Source organism: Myotis daubentonii, chromosome 7 (genome assembly GCF_963259705.1).
Source record: "Myotis daubentonii chromosome 7, mMyoDau2.1, whole genome shotgun sequence".
Taxonomy (NCBI): Eukaryota; Metazoa; Chordata; class Mammalia; order Chiroptera; family Vespertilionidae; genus Myotis; species Myotis daubentonii.
This window is the reverse complement of record NC_081846.1, coordinates 80,610,097-80,628,146: the sequence shown is the minus strand read 5'-3', so window position 1 is coordinate 80,628,146 and position 18,050 is coordinate 80,610,097. Positions and strand designations below refer to the sequence as shown.

The 18,050-nt window shown below is 47.3% G+C and overlaps 1 protein-coding gene across 1 annotated transcript in view; it reads left to right on the top strand.

Moving 5' to 3' along the window:
• Positions 1 to 228: 228 nt before the first annotated feature.
• The window catches only part of GPR39 (G protein-coupled receptor 39), a 182,732-nt gene continuing 164,910 nt past the window's right edge, over positions 229 to 18,050 (top strand). Inside the window, exon 1 of the mRNA XM_059704633.1 lies at positions 229 to 1,621. Within this exon, the coding sequence (XP_059560616.1) occupies positions 766 to 1,621 (856 nt within the window). The 5' untranslated portion in view covers positions 229 to 765. The remainder of the gene's footprint in view (positions 1,622 to 18,050) is intronic.

The window sequence follows — 18,050 nt, the reverse complement described above, 5'->3', positions numbered from 1 at the left end:
GAGCCAGGGTCCGTCGCTCCGCAGCAGGCCGTGGCCTCACCTTGAAGGAACCCGGGCGCAGCGCTGGCGGCTGGGGGAGGGGGGGGGGGAGGGAAGTTTCTTTTCCAGCCGGAGCCCTGGACTCCTGTCCCGGGGCGCACTCCAACTTCCCGGGCGCGCCTCCTGGGGCGCCGTCGGGGCAGCTGGCCGCTGTCTCCAGGTGGCCGCGGAGGGGGAGGGGAGCCCCAGCCGCCCGGAGATCTGATTTCGGGGACCATGCCTGGGAGCTGAGTCAAGCCCGCCGCTGGGCTGTGCCGCAGCCCGGGCGCTGAGCAGTCAGCCGTGGTTAATGATTGACCACGGACCACCCGCCTCCGGCAGCAAAGACGGTGCTCCCGGAGGGGCGTCGGGGCGGGCGAGCGCCGGGCGGCGGAGGGGAGCGAGGGCTGCGGGCAGGGCGCCAGGGGCCCCCAGGAGGGCGGGCGCGCTGGGGGCTGCGGGGCCTGCTTAGAACCGCCTTCCTGCGCGCTCTCCGCTCTCCCCGCCTCGCTCTGACACACACGCCCCCAAACTCCACCCCCAGGCGCCTCGGGGCCACTGCGAGGCTGGGCTGCTCCAGGAAGTTCCCATGAAAGCACCTGCAATAAGTTACCTTTCCCAGGTGAGTGCGGGCGAGCGGCCGCCTCCTGAGCGCGGCCAAGAACGAGGGCTCCGAGGAGAGGAGGGACCTTGAGCCGGTCTCCGACCGACCGACCGACCGACCCGGGTGGCCGGGCCTCCTTCCCGATGGCTCCCCCCGGCGGCCCCCACAGCGACTGCTCCCACATCATTGATCACAGCCACATCCCCGAATTCGAGGTGGCCCTCTGGATCAAAATCACCCTCATCCTGGTGAACCTGCTCATCTTCGCGCTGGGCATCCTGGGCAACAGCGTCACCATCCGCGCCACCCAGGTGCTGCAGAGGAAGGGCTACCTGCAGAAGGAGGTGACGGACCACATGGTGAGCCTGGCCTGCTCTGACATCCTGGTCTTCCTCATCGGCATGCCCATGGAGTTCTACAGCATCATCTGGAACCCGCTGACCACGCCGGGCTCCGAGCTGTCCTGCAAGCTGCACAACTTCCTGTTCGAGGCCTGCAGCTACGCCACGCTGCTGCACGTGCTCACGCTCAGCTTCGAGCGCTACGTGGCCATCTGCCACCCCTTCCGCTACAAGGCCGTGTCCGGGCCCTGCCAGGTGAAGCTGCTCATCGGCTTCGTCTGGGGCGCCTCCGCCCTGGTGGCCCTGCCGCTGCTCTTTGCCATGGGCGTGGAGTACCCGCTGGTGCCCGTGCACAGCCACCGGGGCCTCTCTTGCAACCGCACGCTCACGCGCCACCACGAGCGGCCCGAGACCTCCAACATGTCCATCTGCACCAACCTCTCCGGCCGCTGGACCGTGTTCCAGTCCAGCATCTTCGGCGCCTTCGTGGTCTACCTGGTGGTCCTGGTCGCCGTGGCCTTCATGTGCTGGAACATGATGCAGGTGCTGAGGCGGAGCAGGCAGAGCACGCTGGCCGCCGAGGGGCAGCAGGCGCGGCTGCGCAAGTCGGAGAGCGAGGAGAGCAGGGCGGCCAGGAGGCAGACCATCCTCTTCCTGAGTGAGTCCCCGTGGAGGGCAGCCTGGGAGCAGCCCCGTCCGCCCCCCCCCCCCCCCCCCGTGTACTTCTTAACTGCAAATCTTGTCTTAAAATGTCAACTTAAGTTCTTGATCCGAAGCGGCATTGCTCTGAGCCTCTGGATATTTCTCCTCGGTGTTTTGGGATTAAGATTCGGGTGCAAAGAGCACTAGATCAGGAGTCAGAGGACGGGGTATACTCCAGAACAGCACCTCAGGGACCTCCAGCCAGCTGCACTATATCTTGGGTAAAATGGGGATGATAATACTGACAAATGTGAGCGTCGAATGAGGTGATGCAGGAGAGGTGGAAGGCCTCTGAGAGGGCCCGAGTTTGCAGAGACACAAGAGAGCATTCTGATCTTGCCCCTCTTTTCTCTGGAGAGCCTTCCTCAGGTAGTTAGATTTGTCCCCATTTTTCTTCTCCTGTGGAGAAGCAAGGCTGTCAGGCAAACACACTCTGCAGGCTGCTGTGTTACTCCCAGGGGTGATCTCCTATGGTTCCGTGGCTCTCAGCCCAGCACTCCCCAGGGTGGGCTTGCGGTTCCGCTGTGGTGGGTCTGTTCTGCAGGGAGAGAGAAGCAAGGCAGGCCACCCGCCTGTCTGTCTGATCCCGAAAATCTGGCTTCACAGAGTCCCGGGACTTGATTGATCAGCCAAAACACCTGATTTCCACAGAGACAAACTCTTTATTTTCCAAACTTTTGTTGTGATGCAGATATTTCAAGTCAGGCCCTTCTGTCAGGAAGGAAGGACCCACCATCTGCAGACCCCCATGCCTTCCCAAGAGGGGCCTGGGGCTGCCCTCTGGGAGCCGGGCTTTCATGGAGACACATAAAGTTTGTTCTAGCAAAGGTTTTAAAAAACTTCTTTATTTTTTTTAGCAGAAACAAGAAAACATGTGGGTGTGTGAGTGTGAGTCAAGGGGGAGTTGATGTAGCACAGGCTTCTCCTCTCCCCTCTTCCCTGTTCAGTTTGGCTCCAGGAGGAGGAATAAGTTACAGGCTGTTTGTTTTGTGAGGGAAACTTGGGCAACAGGTTCCAGGACCAGGAGTTAGACATGAAAGAAAATGTGAAGGCAATTGAGGAGAATGGAAGGCACTTGGTCTTGTCCCCGTGCCGCCTCTGGCTTCTGGTGTGTCCCCACAGCTGACTTGGTGCCTGTGGGAATGACAGGAGGGAGTCTGCAGTTTGGGGATGCCTACTCTGCATCAGGGGCTGTGCTGCGTGACTGATACTTTTCCATTTCATAGAATTTGAGGCTTAGAGAAGAGAAGACCTAATTCAAATGTACGTAAATGCAGCGCCAACTTTTCAACTTGCTTTTCAGGGCAGGGAAATGACTGGCGACAGGAAAATGAAATAAAGCAGGACTTTGACAAGGAAGGTGCTACCTAGATTGGGCTGGTGGTGTTGCTGCCTCCTAGGATCAGCCTTTCTGGAATTAAGTGGGTAACTTTGGCGACTTGGAAGGGCACCCAACCCAACTCAGTTTCTTCCGCCCACTTGCTGCTGCCCCAAATATTCTAAGATGGAATGAGCATTGCATTTGCTTAAAACTTGGACATCTGTTGAAAGGCTAGTTGTCCCTTCCCTCAAACACCCTTAGGAACATCTTAAACTTTTCTCAGTAATTTATACGTGAGTGTGAATGAATTTGCCCTTCCTTCCTGTCTTCCTGTCTTCCTGTCTTCCTGTCTTCCTTCCTTCCTTCCTCCCTCCCTCCCTCCCTCCCTCCCTCCCTTCCTTCATTTATTTACTAGAGGCCCAGTGCACAAAATTCGTGCAGGGGGTGGGGTGGAAGGGGTCCCTCAGCCCAACCTGCACCCTTTCTACTTCAGGAGCCCTCAGGGGATGTCCTACTGATGGCTTAGGCCCACTCCCCATGGTTCTCTGCTCTCTCCCCGGGGCCTGCCTGCTCCACACCATGGTGATGGGCAAGCAGGCCCTGCTGGGTGCTGTCTGTGGGCCGCACTTGCCTGATGGGCTCGCATTGCTGGGGCGACGCTGCCAGCGTCCCACCCCTGCTGCTATGGGCACTGCCATCTTTGTTGTGGGGTGACAGTTAATTTGCATATTACTCTTTTATTAGATAGGATTGATTTATTTAAGTTCAGGGCACTATCTACTATTCTAATTAAGAATATTAAGGCTGCATTTGACCAAGGAAAAATAATTGATTTATCTTTATTTTCTATTGGACCAATCTCTGTGATTTTTTAAATATTTCTCTGAATGGACATCTCTTCTCTTCCCAGGGAGTATTGTTTCAAGTGAAAGTTAGTCTCCATTTTGTAGCATAAAATCAGAATGCTTTTTATTTAAAGATGAATAGGATCTTGAAGATATCTCATGCAGATAGTAATCTCCTGGAAAGAGTTTGTTCTTGCTGCTGCTCTCATTCCTTCCTTCTAGTTCTCTCCCTCTTTCTTATAACAACTATGTAGTCATCACCCACTGTGTTCTCCACATAAAGATGGTTGAATGGCAATCAGGTGCTCAATGTGTGATAATGTCTGGGGAAAATTTACCATTTGTATTTAGCCCATTTCCTCTGCAGTAGGTTTTCAAAGCAGTTTTTGCAAATGTGCCCCTCTCCCAAGGAATTTAAAGAGCTTTTAAAAATAGGAACCTCTCTAATTAACTCACGTTAGGAAAATAAATTAATGGAGTGAAGAGGAATAAATCATGGCTTGCATACATCAGATTAATACAATGCCATTTACTCTATGGGTTTCATAAAACATAAGCTTTGGGGCATTTATAACCAGAACAAATGAACATATAAATTGTTTACAAATTGCTGAATTTAATATAGTGAGTTAGCTGTCTTTTTAGCATTTCAGTTAACAGATGTGTCAAATTAAAACAAATATTTGCTTATTTCAAACATTTTGCATTTAATGTGAAATGTAAATGATGACATATCACAAGATGTCTTTGGCGCTCTTGAGGCAATAAAAAAACAATTAAGGATTTCCCCCCTTGTTGTTAAAAATGCTAACTTCTGCATAACAGAAGTGGAATTCATAAATCTACCCAAGATGAGGAAGTCTGTAGAAAATATTAATTTTCCATTCTATGTCTTTTGCAATTGCGTCTCAGTCTAGTGGAGGTGCTGGGCGGGGGAATAATGAAACAAATTGGGAATGCTGGAGAAAAAGAGATGCTGGAATGCCTCCTAGCTTTCAATTGATTTGCAAGAGAAAGCAAAAATAATGTAAAAGTGTACATTCCTGGAAACATGTGTGTCTCTTCATGCCTCTTGTCAGCTTAATGAGAAATTAGCGCTAGACTCACTACCTTTTGCAAGGTTATGGTTAATGTGGCCAAGGTAATACTTGTCTGATGCCAGCACAGATGTTACCTGCTGGTCTGGATTCCTGCCTGCTCTGGAGGAGAGGGACTTCTGCATTTGGCTCTTTATCCCATAGTTGGTGAGGATATGCAAAATGTTCCTTCTTTTCAACAGGCTTTTCAAGACCTTCCATCTCATGTTTCTCATCTCTCCCTTGGAACTGTTCTCAATGCATGTGGCATCTGGATCCCTTGTTTGTGTCTGTTGCACATGTGGCTTGCTGTTAGATGTCACCCACTCAAAGTGAAATGACAGAGTGGTTTAAATGAAATATACTGTAGTTTTTTGGTGGGATTGTAAATTGGTATAGCCACTATGGAAAGTAGTATGGAGGTTTCTCAAAAAATTAAAAACAGAACTACCATACAACACAGCAGTTTCATTTCTGGGCATTTATCTAAAGAAAATGAAAACACTAATTTGAAAAGATATGTGCACCTCTATTTTATTGTAGCATTATTTACAACTAGAGGCCTGATGCACGAAAATTCATGCAAGAGTAGGCCTTCCTTCCCCAGGCTGCTGACACTGGCTTCCCTCCAGCACCTGGGACCCAGGCTTCCCTCCTCCAGCCACTGGCAGGTGCCAGGGACCCAGGCTGGCTTCCCTCTGGCCTCGGCTTGGTCAGGAAGGACGTCCGGAATGACGTCTGGAAGATGTCTGGTCTAATGAGCGTATTACCCTTTTAGCTAAGATAGCTAAGATATGGAAACAACCTAGATGTCCATTGATAGATGAATGGATAAAGATGTGGTACATGCATACAATGCAATATTACTCAGCAGTAAAAAAAAAAAAAAATGAAATCTTGCCATTTGCAACAACACAGATGGACCTAGAGGGTATTATGCTAAGTGAAACAACACAGAGAAAGACAAATGCCATATGATTTCACTTATATGTGGAACCTAAACAAACAAACAAAACAAAACAAAAAAACAGACTCATAGAAATAGAGAACAAATTGATAGTTGCCAAAGGAGAAGAGGGTTCTGGGGTGGGTAAAAAAGGTGAAGGGGAATAAGAAGTACAAACCTTGAGTTACTAAAAACAAAATACAAGTGTCTCCGAAGCTGGACAAGGTAAGGACATAGGTTCCCCTCTAGGACCTTCAGAAAGGAATGCAACCCTGCCAACACATTGAAATTAGTTCAATAAAACTAATTCTGGCCTCCAGAACATAATACATTTATGTTGTTTTAAACCACTAAATTTGTGGTAACTTAATATAACAGCAGTAGAGAACTAACAAAACCAGTCCCTTTAAAAGTCAAATATAAAAGAATATTGAGAATTTTCAGAAGTAAATATTAAGAACAAATACTGATGAGCAATAATAATAATAATACCACAATTTATTGAACATATACTATGTGTAAGTCAGTTATGCTTACATCAACTCATTAATGAGGACACCAAAATTACTCAATTTAATAGAAGATGGAACATTTTAAAGAACTGAAGTATATGTCCATGGGACAGAGAGTAGGTAGTGAAACAAAAATATTGGTGAGAAAGATATAGGAACTATCAGAAGAAAAACCAAAAAACGTGATAAATCATTGAGGTGTTTTTTTTTTAAAATCAATAAAAATAACCTTTAGTTATTGCTGTAACAATAAAGTTGGGCTACTTGAACAGTCAGAATTCCCTGGTTCAAAGCTGGTAAAAATATTTACATGAACTATGAGTTGTTGTTTTTTTAAATCAACTTATGTATGTGTGACACATTAAATTACCTTGGAGTATAAATACAAAGTAAAAGAAAAAGTTAAATTGATCAAGAATGCTTAATTAATTTTATTAAAATTTCTAGTAAAGTGCTAAAAGTAGAAGAAGCATACTGTAGTTTAATTAGTCACTTGCAAGAGCATATGTAATTGGGACTAGGTTATAGCTACCTCCTAGACATCTGTAGGGCAGTGATTGACTTTCAACTCTAGTTAGTTAGAAAAGTTTTACAGATAATCATGAAATTAAAAAATTAAAGAAACATAAGAGAAGATTGAGGACTCTCATAATTCCACTTGTTTGCATTCTGATTTGCTCTCCTGAGTCAGAGGGAAAGGGAAGGAATTGCATGTAGTGGCAGGATTTGCATATCAAGTTGGGTTGCTCATGGGAGAAAACCTTGAATATGGACATCATCCATCATGTGTATTTGATCTTCACTCTTACACGCTCCCAACTGAGCTATGTCAGCTGCTCATCATGTGTGTTTCAATGGAAAAAAAAAGATTGAGAGTTGCTGCTGTCATGGATTACTCTAAAAGGAACGTTGATGTATATTTATATATTTGTGGGGTGGGCCAGGGAGATCAGAATCACATCCTCTTGGTTTTTAGTCCCCAGATTTAGAGGTAAGTCACGTGTGTTTGCACTCACACATGCACATGAACCCTGGAGAGAGAGAGAGAGAGAGAGAGAGAGAGAGAGAGAGAGAGAGAAAGAGAATGGGGGAGGGCTGGAAGTCGGAGAGAGAACAGAGATGTTGACAGTGGTTCCTATTTATCTGAGGACAATCAGTACCTGAAAAATACTCTTAACATTTGTTCCTTAAAATGGAGTCCAAAATTTTATGTGAAGAGAGGTTTGAGTGGGACTTCATTGTGAAAAACAAAAGAGAAAACTATGAAAAGAAAGTTGTCTTATATTTTATGAAACAGGCTATAATTATATGGTAATTCTTATAAAAATTTTTCAGAATGAAACAAGTGTGACTTGTTTTGAGGGCGTAATTTTTCTGACAAACTGTATGATGGTCTTTGTGCCTGATTTTCTCAGCAGGATTATATAGAGGGCTTTCTTCTAAGACGCTTTCTTAATTCTTTGCTTTTTAAATCTCCCTCATTGAGTCACCTGTGACATCATCATTCTTGTCAATTTTTCATTCTTTCAGGATGACTGGTCTAATTCTGCCAGACCTCTGTCAGGGGCTTGGCATCTGATTGGTATGTTTCTCCAGCTCCCCTTTCATTGACTTCATGAATGTCTGTTTTCTGTGTACAGGCCAAACCCCCAAAATTAATTCAGAAATCAAACTCTACACTCTAGTGTAGGTCAACTGATTACATGGATATGGATGCCAAGTACCAAAATAGTTTTTAAATAGTTGTTTTCTTCATTAGTTTAAATACTGGTCTTATAATCATGTTTATGTCATTAATTTTCTTAGCAAAGGCTTTTTCTGTGGCATATAGGGATATGCCAACTCAGTCTCTCAAGGAAATAGTACCAGAATTGGTGACTTTTTTAGGGTAAGGTATTATTTTGACTCAAATGTTTGACTATTTCAGGAAAAAGTTTTGCCTCAAATATTTAGGCCAAGCATGTCAAACTCGTGGCCCATGGGCCACATGCCTCATTTATTTGGCCCGTGTTAGCCTTTGCGTTTGACATGCTTGGTTTAGGCCATCGCCTCTATTCTCTTCCTCCCGTTATTGGTGTAGATGTGCCTGTAATACATGACATTTTGTGCCTATTTCTCTACTTGTGACATCTGTCATACATTGCAGTGTCTTGTGATCAGCCTGGCAGACAAATATAATGATGCTGCTTTATTTTTGTAATCAGGCTGTCTCAAAGATTTCATTACTCTGCTGGAGAGATGCATAGTTCTTGTGGAAGGGAATATTGGAATCCCAGTCCCCATTCATTAGCAGGCCTATTCATCTGTCTCAGTTGCATGCCTCATGGGGGCTGCCAAAGTGTAGCTAGGCAGCAGAGGCCTCCGCTGAGCAAAGCATTCAACTTATTAATGCTAAAGCCACTCAGAATAAAAGCCATTTGTGAGCCACGATAGCACAGAGGAAGAATATTGAATTGGGAGTCCAGTAGCCCCATCCTGCCCCAGTAGATAAGGTTCTCTCATCCACCACTTGGATGACATGGTCACCTCTCACTGTCTTCTCCTTCTGCCTGGTCAGCAACTTTGGGACAATCCAACTGACCCTCCACCTCTGCTCTTTGGCTACTTAGCACTGAAGAGAAGACTGGTCATCATTGCTGCTGTAAGTTCTTGTAAACAGACAAGTGTTCAGCCTCACCTGGCCCCTGCTGTGTAGTGGGCATCTCCTTTGCAAGCCCCTTCAAAGAGCTCAAGGTCCTGGAATGCCTTTTCTACTTTGCTTCCAGAAGTCTACTTTCTAGGTGAGGAACCTTGACTTAACATGTCATCACTGGAGGAATGTTGGCATCTACTCGTGCCTTGTCCAGGCTGTTCTTCATGCCGCAGCCACTGGGATCTCATTGATGGGCCCAACCACAACCCCTTCAAATCCAAGCTCGTCAATGGCTTCCCATGGCTTTTACATCAAGGGTCAAACTTAACATAAAGTCCCTCATGGTCAGCGGCTTCTCCAGCCAAGTGCCCTTCTGCTTGGACTGAGTGGCTTAAACAACAGGTATTTATTTTCTCACAGTTCTGGAAGTTAGAAATCTGTGATTAAGGTGCTGGTAGGGTTGGTTGCTAGTGAGACAGCTTTCTTTTGGTTTACAAATAGCAGCCTTCTTCCTGAGTCCTCACATAGCCCTTTCTCTGTGTGCCCACAAAGAGAGAGAGTGCTCTCTGGTATCCCTTCCTCTTCTTATAAAGACACCAGGCCTGTTGGGTCAGAGCTCCACTCTTATGATCTCATTGATCTTAATTACCTCGCCAAAGGCCCTATCCTTAAATAGTGTCACATTGGGGGCTTTAACATAGGAATGGGTGGCGGGGGGTTGGGGGGCGGGGCTCGGAGAGACACAGTTCAGACCATATCACCCTTTAATTGCTCTGTGCCACTGGCCCCTTCAGTTCCTCCAATGGTCCATGACCAGACGCTCTTCCACCCCCTGGTCTTAGCACATGCTATTTCTTCTGCCTGGAATGCTTTTCTGTCTTACTCCATGCTCTACCTGCCCCCACCAGTCCCTTCACCAAGCCTGGCACAACCTCCCTGACTTGATTAAACCCCCCTTGAAACAAGACTCACAGTTACAATTTTATATTTCATTGTGAGATTATTCGATTGATGTCTCTCTTTTTTCTAATACCTTGAGGGCAGGAACTATCCCCAATTTAGCTTCCTAACTTCTGAGCACAGTGCCTGGCACACAGCAGATTTGTAATGAATATTTGTTGACTAAATAAATGAATGAGATTCAGTTTGGAATTGGGTAACAGTGTTGTGTTTTCCATTGGGCATGCATTCCTATAGAAGTTTTTCACTGCTCAAAAAATTTTCTGGTGAGTTTGAACCTAAAGGTGCTTTTTGGGAAAGAGGTCTGATTCCTCTCAAGCCTCTGAAAAGTCAAGCCATCATAGAGGACATTTAAGATTTTATCTCTCATGAGCAAAGGAACAGTCTGTGTTAATTGGCCTTGAATATTAGCTTTACCATATGTACCTGCCAGAAGTAACCATGAAATGAAAGTGATTAGGGTGGTGGTTATCAACCCCTTTAAACTCTGTTTAACAGGATTAATGCAGTGGGACAACTTTAAAAATTATTTCTTAGCAGGAATTTTTGCCACTTGTTAACAAGGAGGTTAGTCACATAGTGGAAAGAGGATGCAGTGGGTGCAATATTTTCAACCAATATGTTTTTTATTTTGCCTTAAATTGCATTTACTTGCAGCCATCACCCACAAGTCTGAGACATGAGGTTTATCACCTAAGGGAAGAAAAAAGCAGGTACTGCCTAATACAGATGATCAGTTTTGAATAAAGAAGCTGGATTTCTTGACTTGTTCAGCCAGACAGTTGTCATGTAAGCTTGGGCTTTGAGAAGGATGAAAAAGAATTGCTCAGCTCTGTAGTTCTCCCTTTAACGCATCACAAGCCCAGCTTGGTGGACCAGGTCAGCCACCACGTGGCCAGTTCAGACAAGACCAAAGTTAAGGGGTTTGAAATGTTTTCTTAGATGCCACTGAAGAGTTTTAAGGAGTAAAGCACCACAGTTAAGTTTTTGGTGCTTCCCTGAGGTGACAGTATGTGTTGCATTGCAATTTGAGTCAAAATTCAGGCCTGGCATGTTCTAGAGCAGTGGTTCGCAACCTTCCTAATGCCATGACCCTTTAATACAGTTCCTCATGTTGTGGTGACCCCAAAACCATAAAATTATTTTCGTTGCTACTTCATAACTGTAATTTTGCTACTGTTATGAATCATAATGTAAATATCTGATATGCAGGATGTATTTTCATTGTTACAAATTGAACATAATTAAAGCATAGTGATTAATCACAAAAACAATATGTAATTATATATGTGTTTTCTGATGGTCTTAGGTGACCCCTGTGAAAGGGTCGTTCGACCCCCAAAGGGGTCGCTACCCACAGGTTGAGAACCACTGTTCTAGAGTGAAAAAGAGACAACCCTTCATTGAAGTGCAATCTTGGTGGAGCAGCTGATGCCAGTTAGTTCTTCCAGCCATTAGCCAGCCATTCTTGATCCTCCAGGGCCAGAGAATGACTCTGCTTCTGATATTAATGTAATTAGCTAGTTATTAATAACAGGAAAGGAGCAAAGGGGGAAGCCAGACATTATAGGCATGTCATTTGGGCCGCTTCACCAGGAAGCTGCAATGTCACACTCCCTAGGGAGCCACCGGCCCATTCCCCACAGAGCCCTGGGGGAAGAGGCCAACGAAGGGGAGTTGGGGTGACATGGGGAGGACACTTGACTGTCAGTCACACCTGGGAACAGATATCATTAGTCAGAATGGGCATGGCCACTGCAAGCCCTCAAACATTTAGGAATACATAATCCCCTTAACAAAGGAATTCTCTCTTTGGTTCTGGCAACTCTTAGCTCATGGGGCTCTCTTGTTCCTGCTTCTTGCATTCACCCATACAGTCCAGAGCCTGGGGACCCCACACACAGTACACTGATGGACTACAACAGGAAACACAAACTAAGCTAGTCTCATTATGCAGTGGACTGCTCCAACCTGGAACAGAAACCCTGGACACGGGCTCTAATCCCAGCCCTCTCAAAGCCACAGCTGTACTTCTGTTATGGCAGGACTGAGGGAGAGGGGACCTTGGAAACTCAGGGACTTAATTCCAGACAAATAAAAATCACTTGTTCTCGTATGCATCTCAGAAAATGATTTTCCATGGGAATTTGCAAGAATTCCACTCCCTAGAGCAACAGGTGGGGATGAGAACCACTCTCCACCAGTAACACGTCCATTCAGCTCCTCATGTTTTCCCAGCAGAGAAACCCCAGTTGCCCCAGCATTGCTTAGGACACGAGGCAGCTCCAGGGAGCTGAGCTGGGTGATAGCAGCTCTAACTTATCTCTATTGTGCAATGGCCAGCTCATTCCTCAAAAAATGTCAAGTCCTCATGTCTTCCTTGAAGCCTTCCTACACTGATCTTCCTAGGAATGATGAGCCATGTTAGTCATTTCTCAGAAGGGGGCACAGCTGTTGTCTCCCTGCCTCTCCTTGGAGTTCCCGGGGATCAGGGACCTTGAATCCTCGCATTTCTTCAGCCTTCCTACTGGGCTGGGAACTGATTCTGTAGGTTCAGGGGTTAAAATCCCTGACAGCGGCTGCTTCTCCTGGAAAGGTGGGAAACCACACAAACTGATCCTCCGGAAGTTGCTTCAGCTGTCCCTGCCTTTCCTCTCCTCTGCAGGCAGGGATCTGAGATGGTTCCCGAAATTCCTGGACCCTTACACACACCTGCTCCTTACTCGAACACTAATTGAGATGTTGCAGTGAGGGGACTTTTTTACAGAAGTAACTTAGGTCCCAAATCAGTTGATCTTAAAAGGGGGATTTTCTGTGTGGGCTTAACCAAGTCACATGACCCTTTAAATATGGGTCTAGAGGTCAGAGATAGGGAAGTCAGGTATTTAGTGCATAATAGGGGTTTCCTGGGAGAGAAATTCTCCATTGCTGGTTCTGAAGATTGAGGGGACCACTGGCAGGGAATGTGGTTTCTAGGTCTGAGAGCCAGCAAGGGAATGAGGACCTGAATGAGCTGATGGACTGCAGCGGGAAACAAACACCAACTAAGCTAAGAGGTGGAGTTCCCCCTACAGTCTCGATGCTTTGAGACCTGTGCAGCGATCCCAGCCATGCTGTGCCTGGAGTTTTGATCTATAGGTTGTTATAAGCCACTAAATTTGTATTGATTTGTTAAGTAGCAATAGAAAACAGATATATTCTCTGAACTCTAATAAGGGGGCTCCAAGGTAAATACCTTTCCTGCCTGAGTTATATCTTTCAAGACAGGCCCAACCTCCAGAACCTTCCCTTTGAGAAGTTCCACCCTCTAAGCACTACACCCATGGGCCAGCCGTTTATTGACTCACCGATCATTTATTGGGAACCTGCTCAGTGCTTGGGTGATTAGGAAGTTTACCAAGTTCCAGGGCAACATGGACTTTTCGCTGGACTTTTAGAGTTTTGTTTGGGGAATTAAAAATTTGTGGGTTTGTGTCCCATCAGGTAGATTTTTGGAATCCTGGAGACTGCAGTTTTGAAGAGGAGCACTGTAGTGGATGGAGCCACTTAGCATCCTTTTTAGTCGCTCTTTTTCCTCATGGCCTGGCACTTAGTAGGTGCTGAATAAATGTTTGGTGAATCAGTGAATAGGCAGCTTTGCTGCTTCCCGGAGTCTTTCAACCCGAGTCTGAAGAAGAGAGCAAATCTGAAGAAGAGAGATGTCTCGGGCTAACATGCTTCACCATCTCCCGATGGTAGGGTTTCTGCCAATTGAGAAACTTGACAAAATTTCCTGTTTGCGCTTACTGCGTGTAAGAGCTATTCTGGCAGCCAGAGGCCTTTTAGACATCTTATCACACTGCTTTACGCGTCTCAAGGGTGGCGGTACTTGGAGAGCAGTGGTGTTACCAGAATCCGACAGACAGGGTTCAGGAGATAAGGCTGTAGCATCAAATTGCTATTGTACCTGTTAAATGTCTCACTGGTTATGAAACCAAAGGCATGCAGAAATGGAGGCAGGCCCAATTGGCAGCAGTGAGCTTCACTGAACTTGCAGAGAGAAGCCACCCTCTTTCTCTAGTGAAGGGGAAAAGGAAATCCAGCTGACCTCAGAAACAGCGCTACACACAGGCATTTGGGCAGAGCTGAAGACACCTGGTCTCCGGCTTTATGTGTTACTCTTCTCTGGGAGACATGATATACTCAGCGGAAACAAGACTCTCTGGGAAAGGTATGGGCCTGCCTTTTATATGCTGCAATTTTTAAGAATTAAATATCAGGTTAAAATGACAGCTGCATATTTTATATAGTTAAAGAACAGCTGATGAGTTGTCACTGTTTGTCTTGACGGGAAGCAAATGGGAGGCCTTGATGGTTGAAGGTTGCTGTCCAGAGGATGCAGGCTATTCTCCTTGGGCCTGGGGTTTTCCTCACTGTTGAATCTCTTAAAGGCCCACTTCCTCCAGGAAGCCTTCCTGGACTATCTTTACCCTGCTCTCGTCATTCCAGCAGGTCTTTGCATTTCATTTTGGTGCTTTATTCACCAACTATTTATGAAAGCCTAAAATGTGCACTATATCCTTTAGACTGTAGAGATGAAGATGCTATTTCTCCCCTCTAAGGAGTTTAATTAGTATTTCTCTAGTTGGGGGCAACAAAGTATAAAGGTGGAGCCTTCTAGAAGGAAGCCTAGATGAAAGGTGGAGAGTATTGGCTGTTTATGAGGTAAACTGGTTCTGGCTCCAGAATTGTGGATGAGGTGGTTCATTGGACTTCGCCCATCCCAGAGATGTTTCTGCCATTTTGACATTCACAGTGTGGTCCATGGAGCAGCATCAACATGCCCTGGGAAATAGCCAGATGCAGAGCATTGGGCCACACCCCACACCTCCTCACTTAGACTCTGCGTTGTAACAGGCCTCTGTGATGCCTATGCACGTTAACAGGGAGAAGTGCTCATCCACAGCCCTTCTTAGGAGGGGTTTCTTTAACTCGAAAAGAATAGGAAAGGAGGAGTTGGGAAAGACTAAACTCGTCATATACGGTAAGAACCATGAGCAGCCTGCTGTGTAGCTGTAACAGGTGGGGATTTGCTCCATGACATTTGGGCACAAGGAACTTCACATTGCTCTGTCTTCAAAAAGAAACTGAAGCCTGGCTCTGAGCCACTGTTTGCAGAGGTGAAATTCACTTTCCTTTGGAGGAGGCTTCCCCTTCTCATGTTGTAGGAAAATTCAAAAGGGGGCTTATGAGGTGCCAGAAACTGAGGCACTTGGCCCTTCATTCACATTCAAAGTAGTTGTGTTGTTCAAGTGCCCGTTGCTCCTTCTGCCCTAGGATCTGGCTGCCAAACTGGCCGAGCACTGGGACCAGCCAGCCGAGGGCCAGCCTGCTCCTCACCAGGATGAGGGTAGAATTATGTCCATATTCCAGAATTGTTCAGGTCATCACCCATTGAGGTTTGAGCTGGGATCTGCCCCCAAAGTCCATGTTCTTTCCCTGAGCAGAGAGATAAGCTCTTAGAATAGAATGTGCTCCAGCTGGGAGACTCCATGTGGGTGGTGAGGGAGGGGGAGGCAAGACACCATGGTGCCAAGTCTGGTGTGTGTGTATCTTGCTTTTAGGCCTCCCAGAAGCTTTTGAGTACCCCTCTTATGTTTGAGGACTTCCCTTCTCTTTGAGTCCTGCTTTCTCAAGGTATTTGGTTTTCCCAGAATCCCTTGCAGCCTGGGTGCAGCACGTGACCTGGGCTGCATCAGTCATCTGCGCTGCAGTTCATTTGGAAGAGAGTGATGGGGAGGAGCAGCCGCCACATGGAGTGTCTGGGACCAGGGCCGGTGTGTGTCAGAGTGTCACTGAGAGAGCAGTGGCGGGGGAACGAAGGGCAGGGGTCTAGACAGGTGTGGCAGTGCCTCTGCCGTGGGGTCTCATTGGTACAACCGGGTGGGGAAATCTGATATGATTCTTGGTTGCATCCCCCATTTTCTAGTCCTCCCAGGTATGTGTGTGGGGGGACAAAAACAATAGTAGCCCCGTTTCCATCTTAAACGGGAATGGCCTTTGTTGTTTGTACTATGAACTCTGTATGTCAGCGAATAGGTATTAGAACAGTTAGACCAGGGGGACCCAGAGGGGAGCGGATAGTGAACTGAGATTGGAGAGTAGATTGGGTCAAGTGTGGAGCAAGCTGGTAGCTAATCCAAAGGATTCGGACCACGCATTGGAAGCAGTGGGGAGCCATGGCAGGCTTTGGAAAAGGGGATTGGCAGGAAGGCGAGCAAGAAGACTAATGTGGCCACTGCGTGTCTCGCAGGCAGGGGAGGCAGTGTGAGGAGCGCAGGTGTGAAATGGGTTCTGAATCAACAGTGAATCGACAGGTTTGGCCATGAAAGGTCATGAGGGCGGTAGTGGTAACCCTGCCACACACTGGAATCACCCAAACAGTGCCCCACTCCATTCACCCAAACCTTCAGGCGTGGGGCCCTGGCATCCGTATGATTTAAGCTCTGTGGGTGATTCCACAGTGGGGCCGGCACTGAGAGTAGGGAAGAAGGAGTTGGAAGGCAGGCTGGCCCTGGCCCTGGAGCCCTTGACTGTGGTGGCTGTGCCAAGGATCTTTGACGTTAAGCCACAGAACCTGATCTTGACTTATTAAGAAGAAAAACGGAATTTTCTGAAAGTCTTACGTGTAGTTCACAGAGTCAGAGGGAAGGATAAGCACCCCGAGTGTCCAGGGACCAGGGGGAGAAATTCAAGGACAGCATGCCTAGGCTCCACTGTCAAGGAGATAACAGCTCAGGCACCCTCCCCTCCCTGTGGTCACTCCGTGCAGGGTCAGAGTCCGGGCTCTCACTGGACAGGTTGAGGTGTGGCCACTCCCGGTGACGGAGGCGAGAGTAGGGCAGCATGAGGGACAGGGTCAGCAGACTCCGTGGAATGGGAGGCTGGTCCCACAGGGGAACTGATGCTGTGCCCAGGAAGCAGGTGGCAGGCAGGACAGGAGCAGCAGAGCCCCTGAGGGCCTTAGGGAGCTTGGGAATTAGTCCATCATTCCTGCATTTCTCTACTCCGGGTAGACTTTCCTCCCACTCTGCCTTATCTCTTTAGTGTGTGAGCCAGTCTGAGGGGGGCGGGGGAGGGAGAGGGAAGGGCGGGACCAGCAGCAGAGCCTCCCCCTTCCGAATGCAGCTTGCAGGAGTCTGGTTAATGCCAAATCCACGGGGCATGCATCCTGCCTGGGAACATGACTCATTCACCCAGTCACCGGCCAGGTATTGGGTTGTGGTTTTTCATCATCACAAAATCAGTTTCTGTTTGAACCTTGGCCTGGAGAACCAAGGTCTGTGGCTGTGCCTCAGAGTCAGGTGCGCCCTCTGCCTCCCTGGGCATTCCCGGCTAAGCCTTCATATGATAGCAGCCTGAAGTCAGGGCTCCTCGTTTCAGATGTAAAGTCGTACATTTCACACCAAAGATATTTACCATGTAAAACAGGGAATGAGCGAGGGGCATCCAGGGCCCTCTGGACATTCAAAGCCTTCCTTCAAAGAAACGAAACCGTCCTTTGTGGAGTTTTGTTTGGACAGTGTTTGGGTTTCATGTTGAAACTCTGATTAATCTTTGATTTCCATATCAGCTAGGTTCTATCACAGGAGCTGATAGGTGCCAGCAGGGAAGCAGGGCGGCTGCTCTCCTCACGGGCTCTCCTCCTGGTGGGGGCTCCTGAGTGGGAATCACATGCACTCTGAACCTCACCGGGGAGCCTGACCTGAGCTGTACGCACGGGAACAGGTGGAGAGAGTGCGACACCAGTGGGCTTCTCAGTGGACAGGGCCATAAGTACTAGTATATAAGGACTTTGTCTGAAGTGTGGTGTGAGTGATGGCAAAAGCAGTGTATTAGTTTCCTGTGGCTACTGTAACAAATTACTGCAATCTTGGTGGCTTAAAAGATTGGAAATGTTTGTAGGTTCTCAGTTATGGAGGCCAGAGGTATGAAACCAGTTTCCCTGGGCCACACACGCTCAGACGCTCTGAAGGAGAATCCCTTCCTGGCCTCTTCCAGTTTCTGGTGGCTGCCAGCACTCCTTGTCTTGTGGCCACATCACTCCAGTCTCC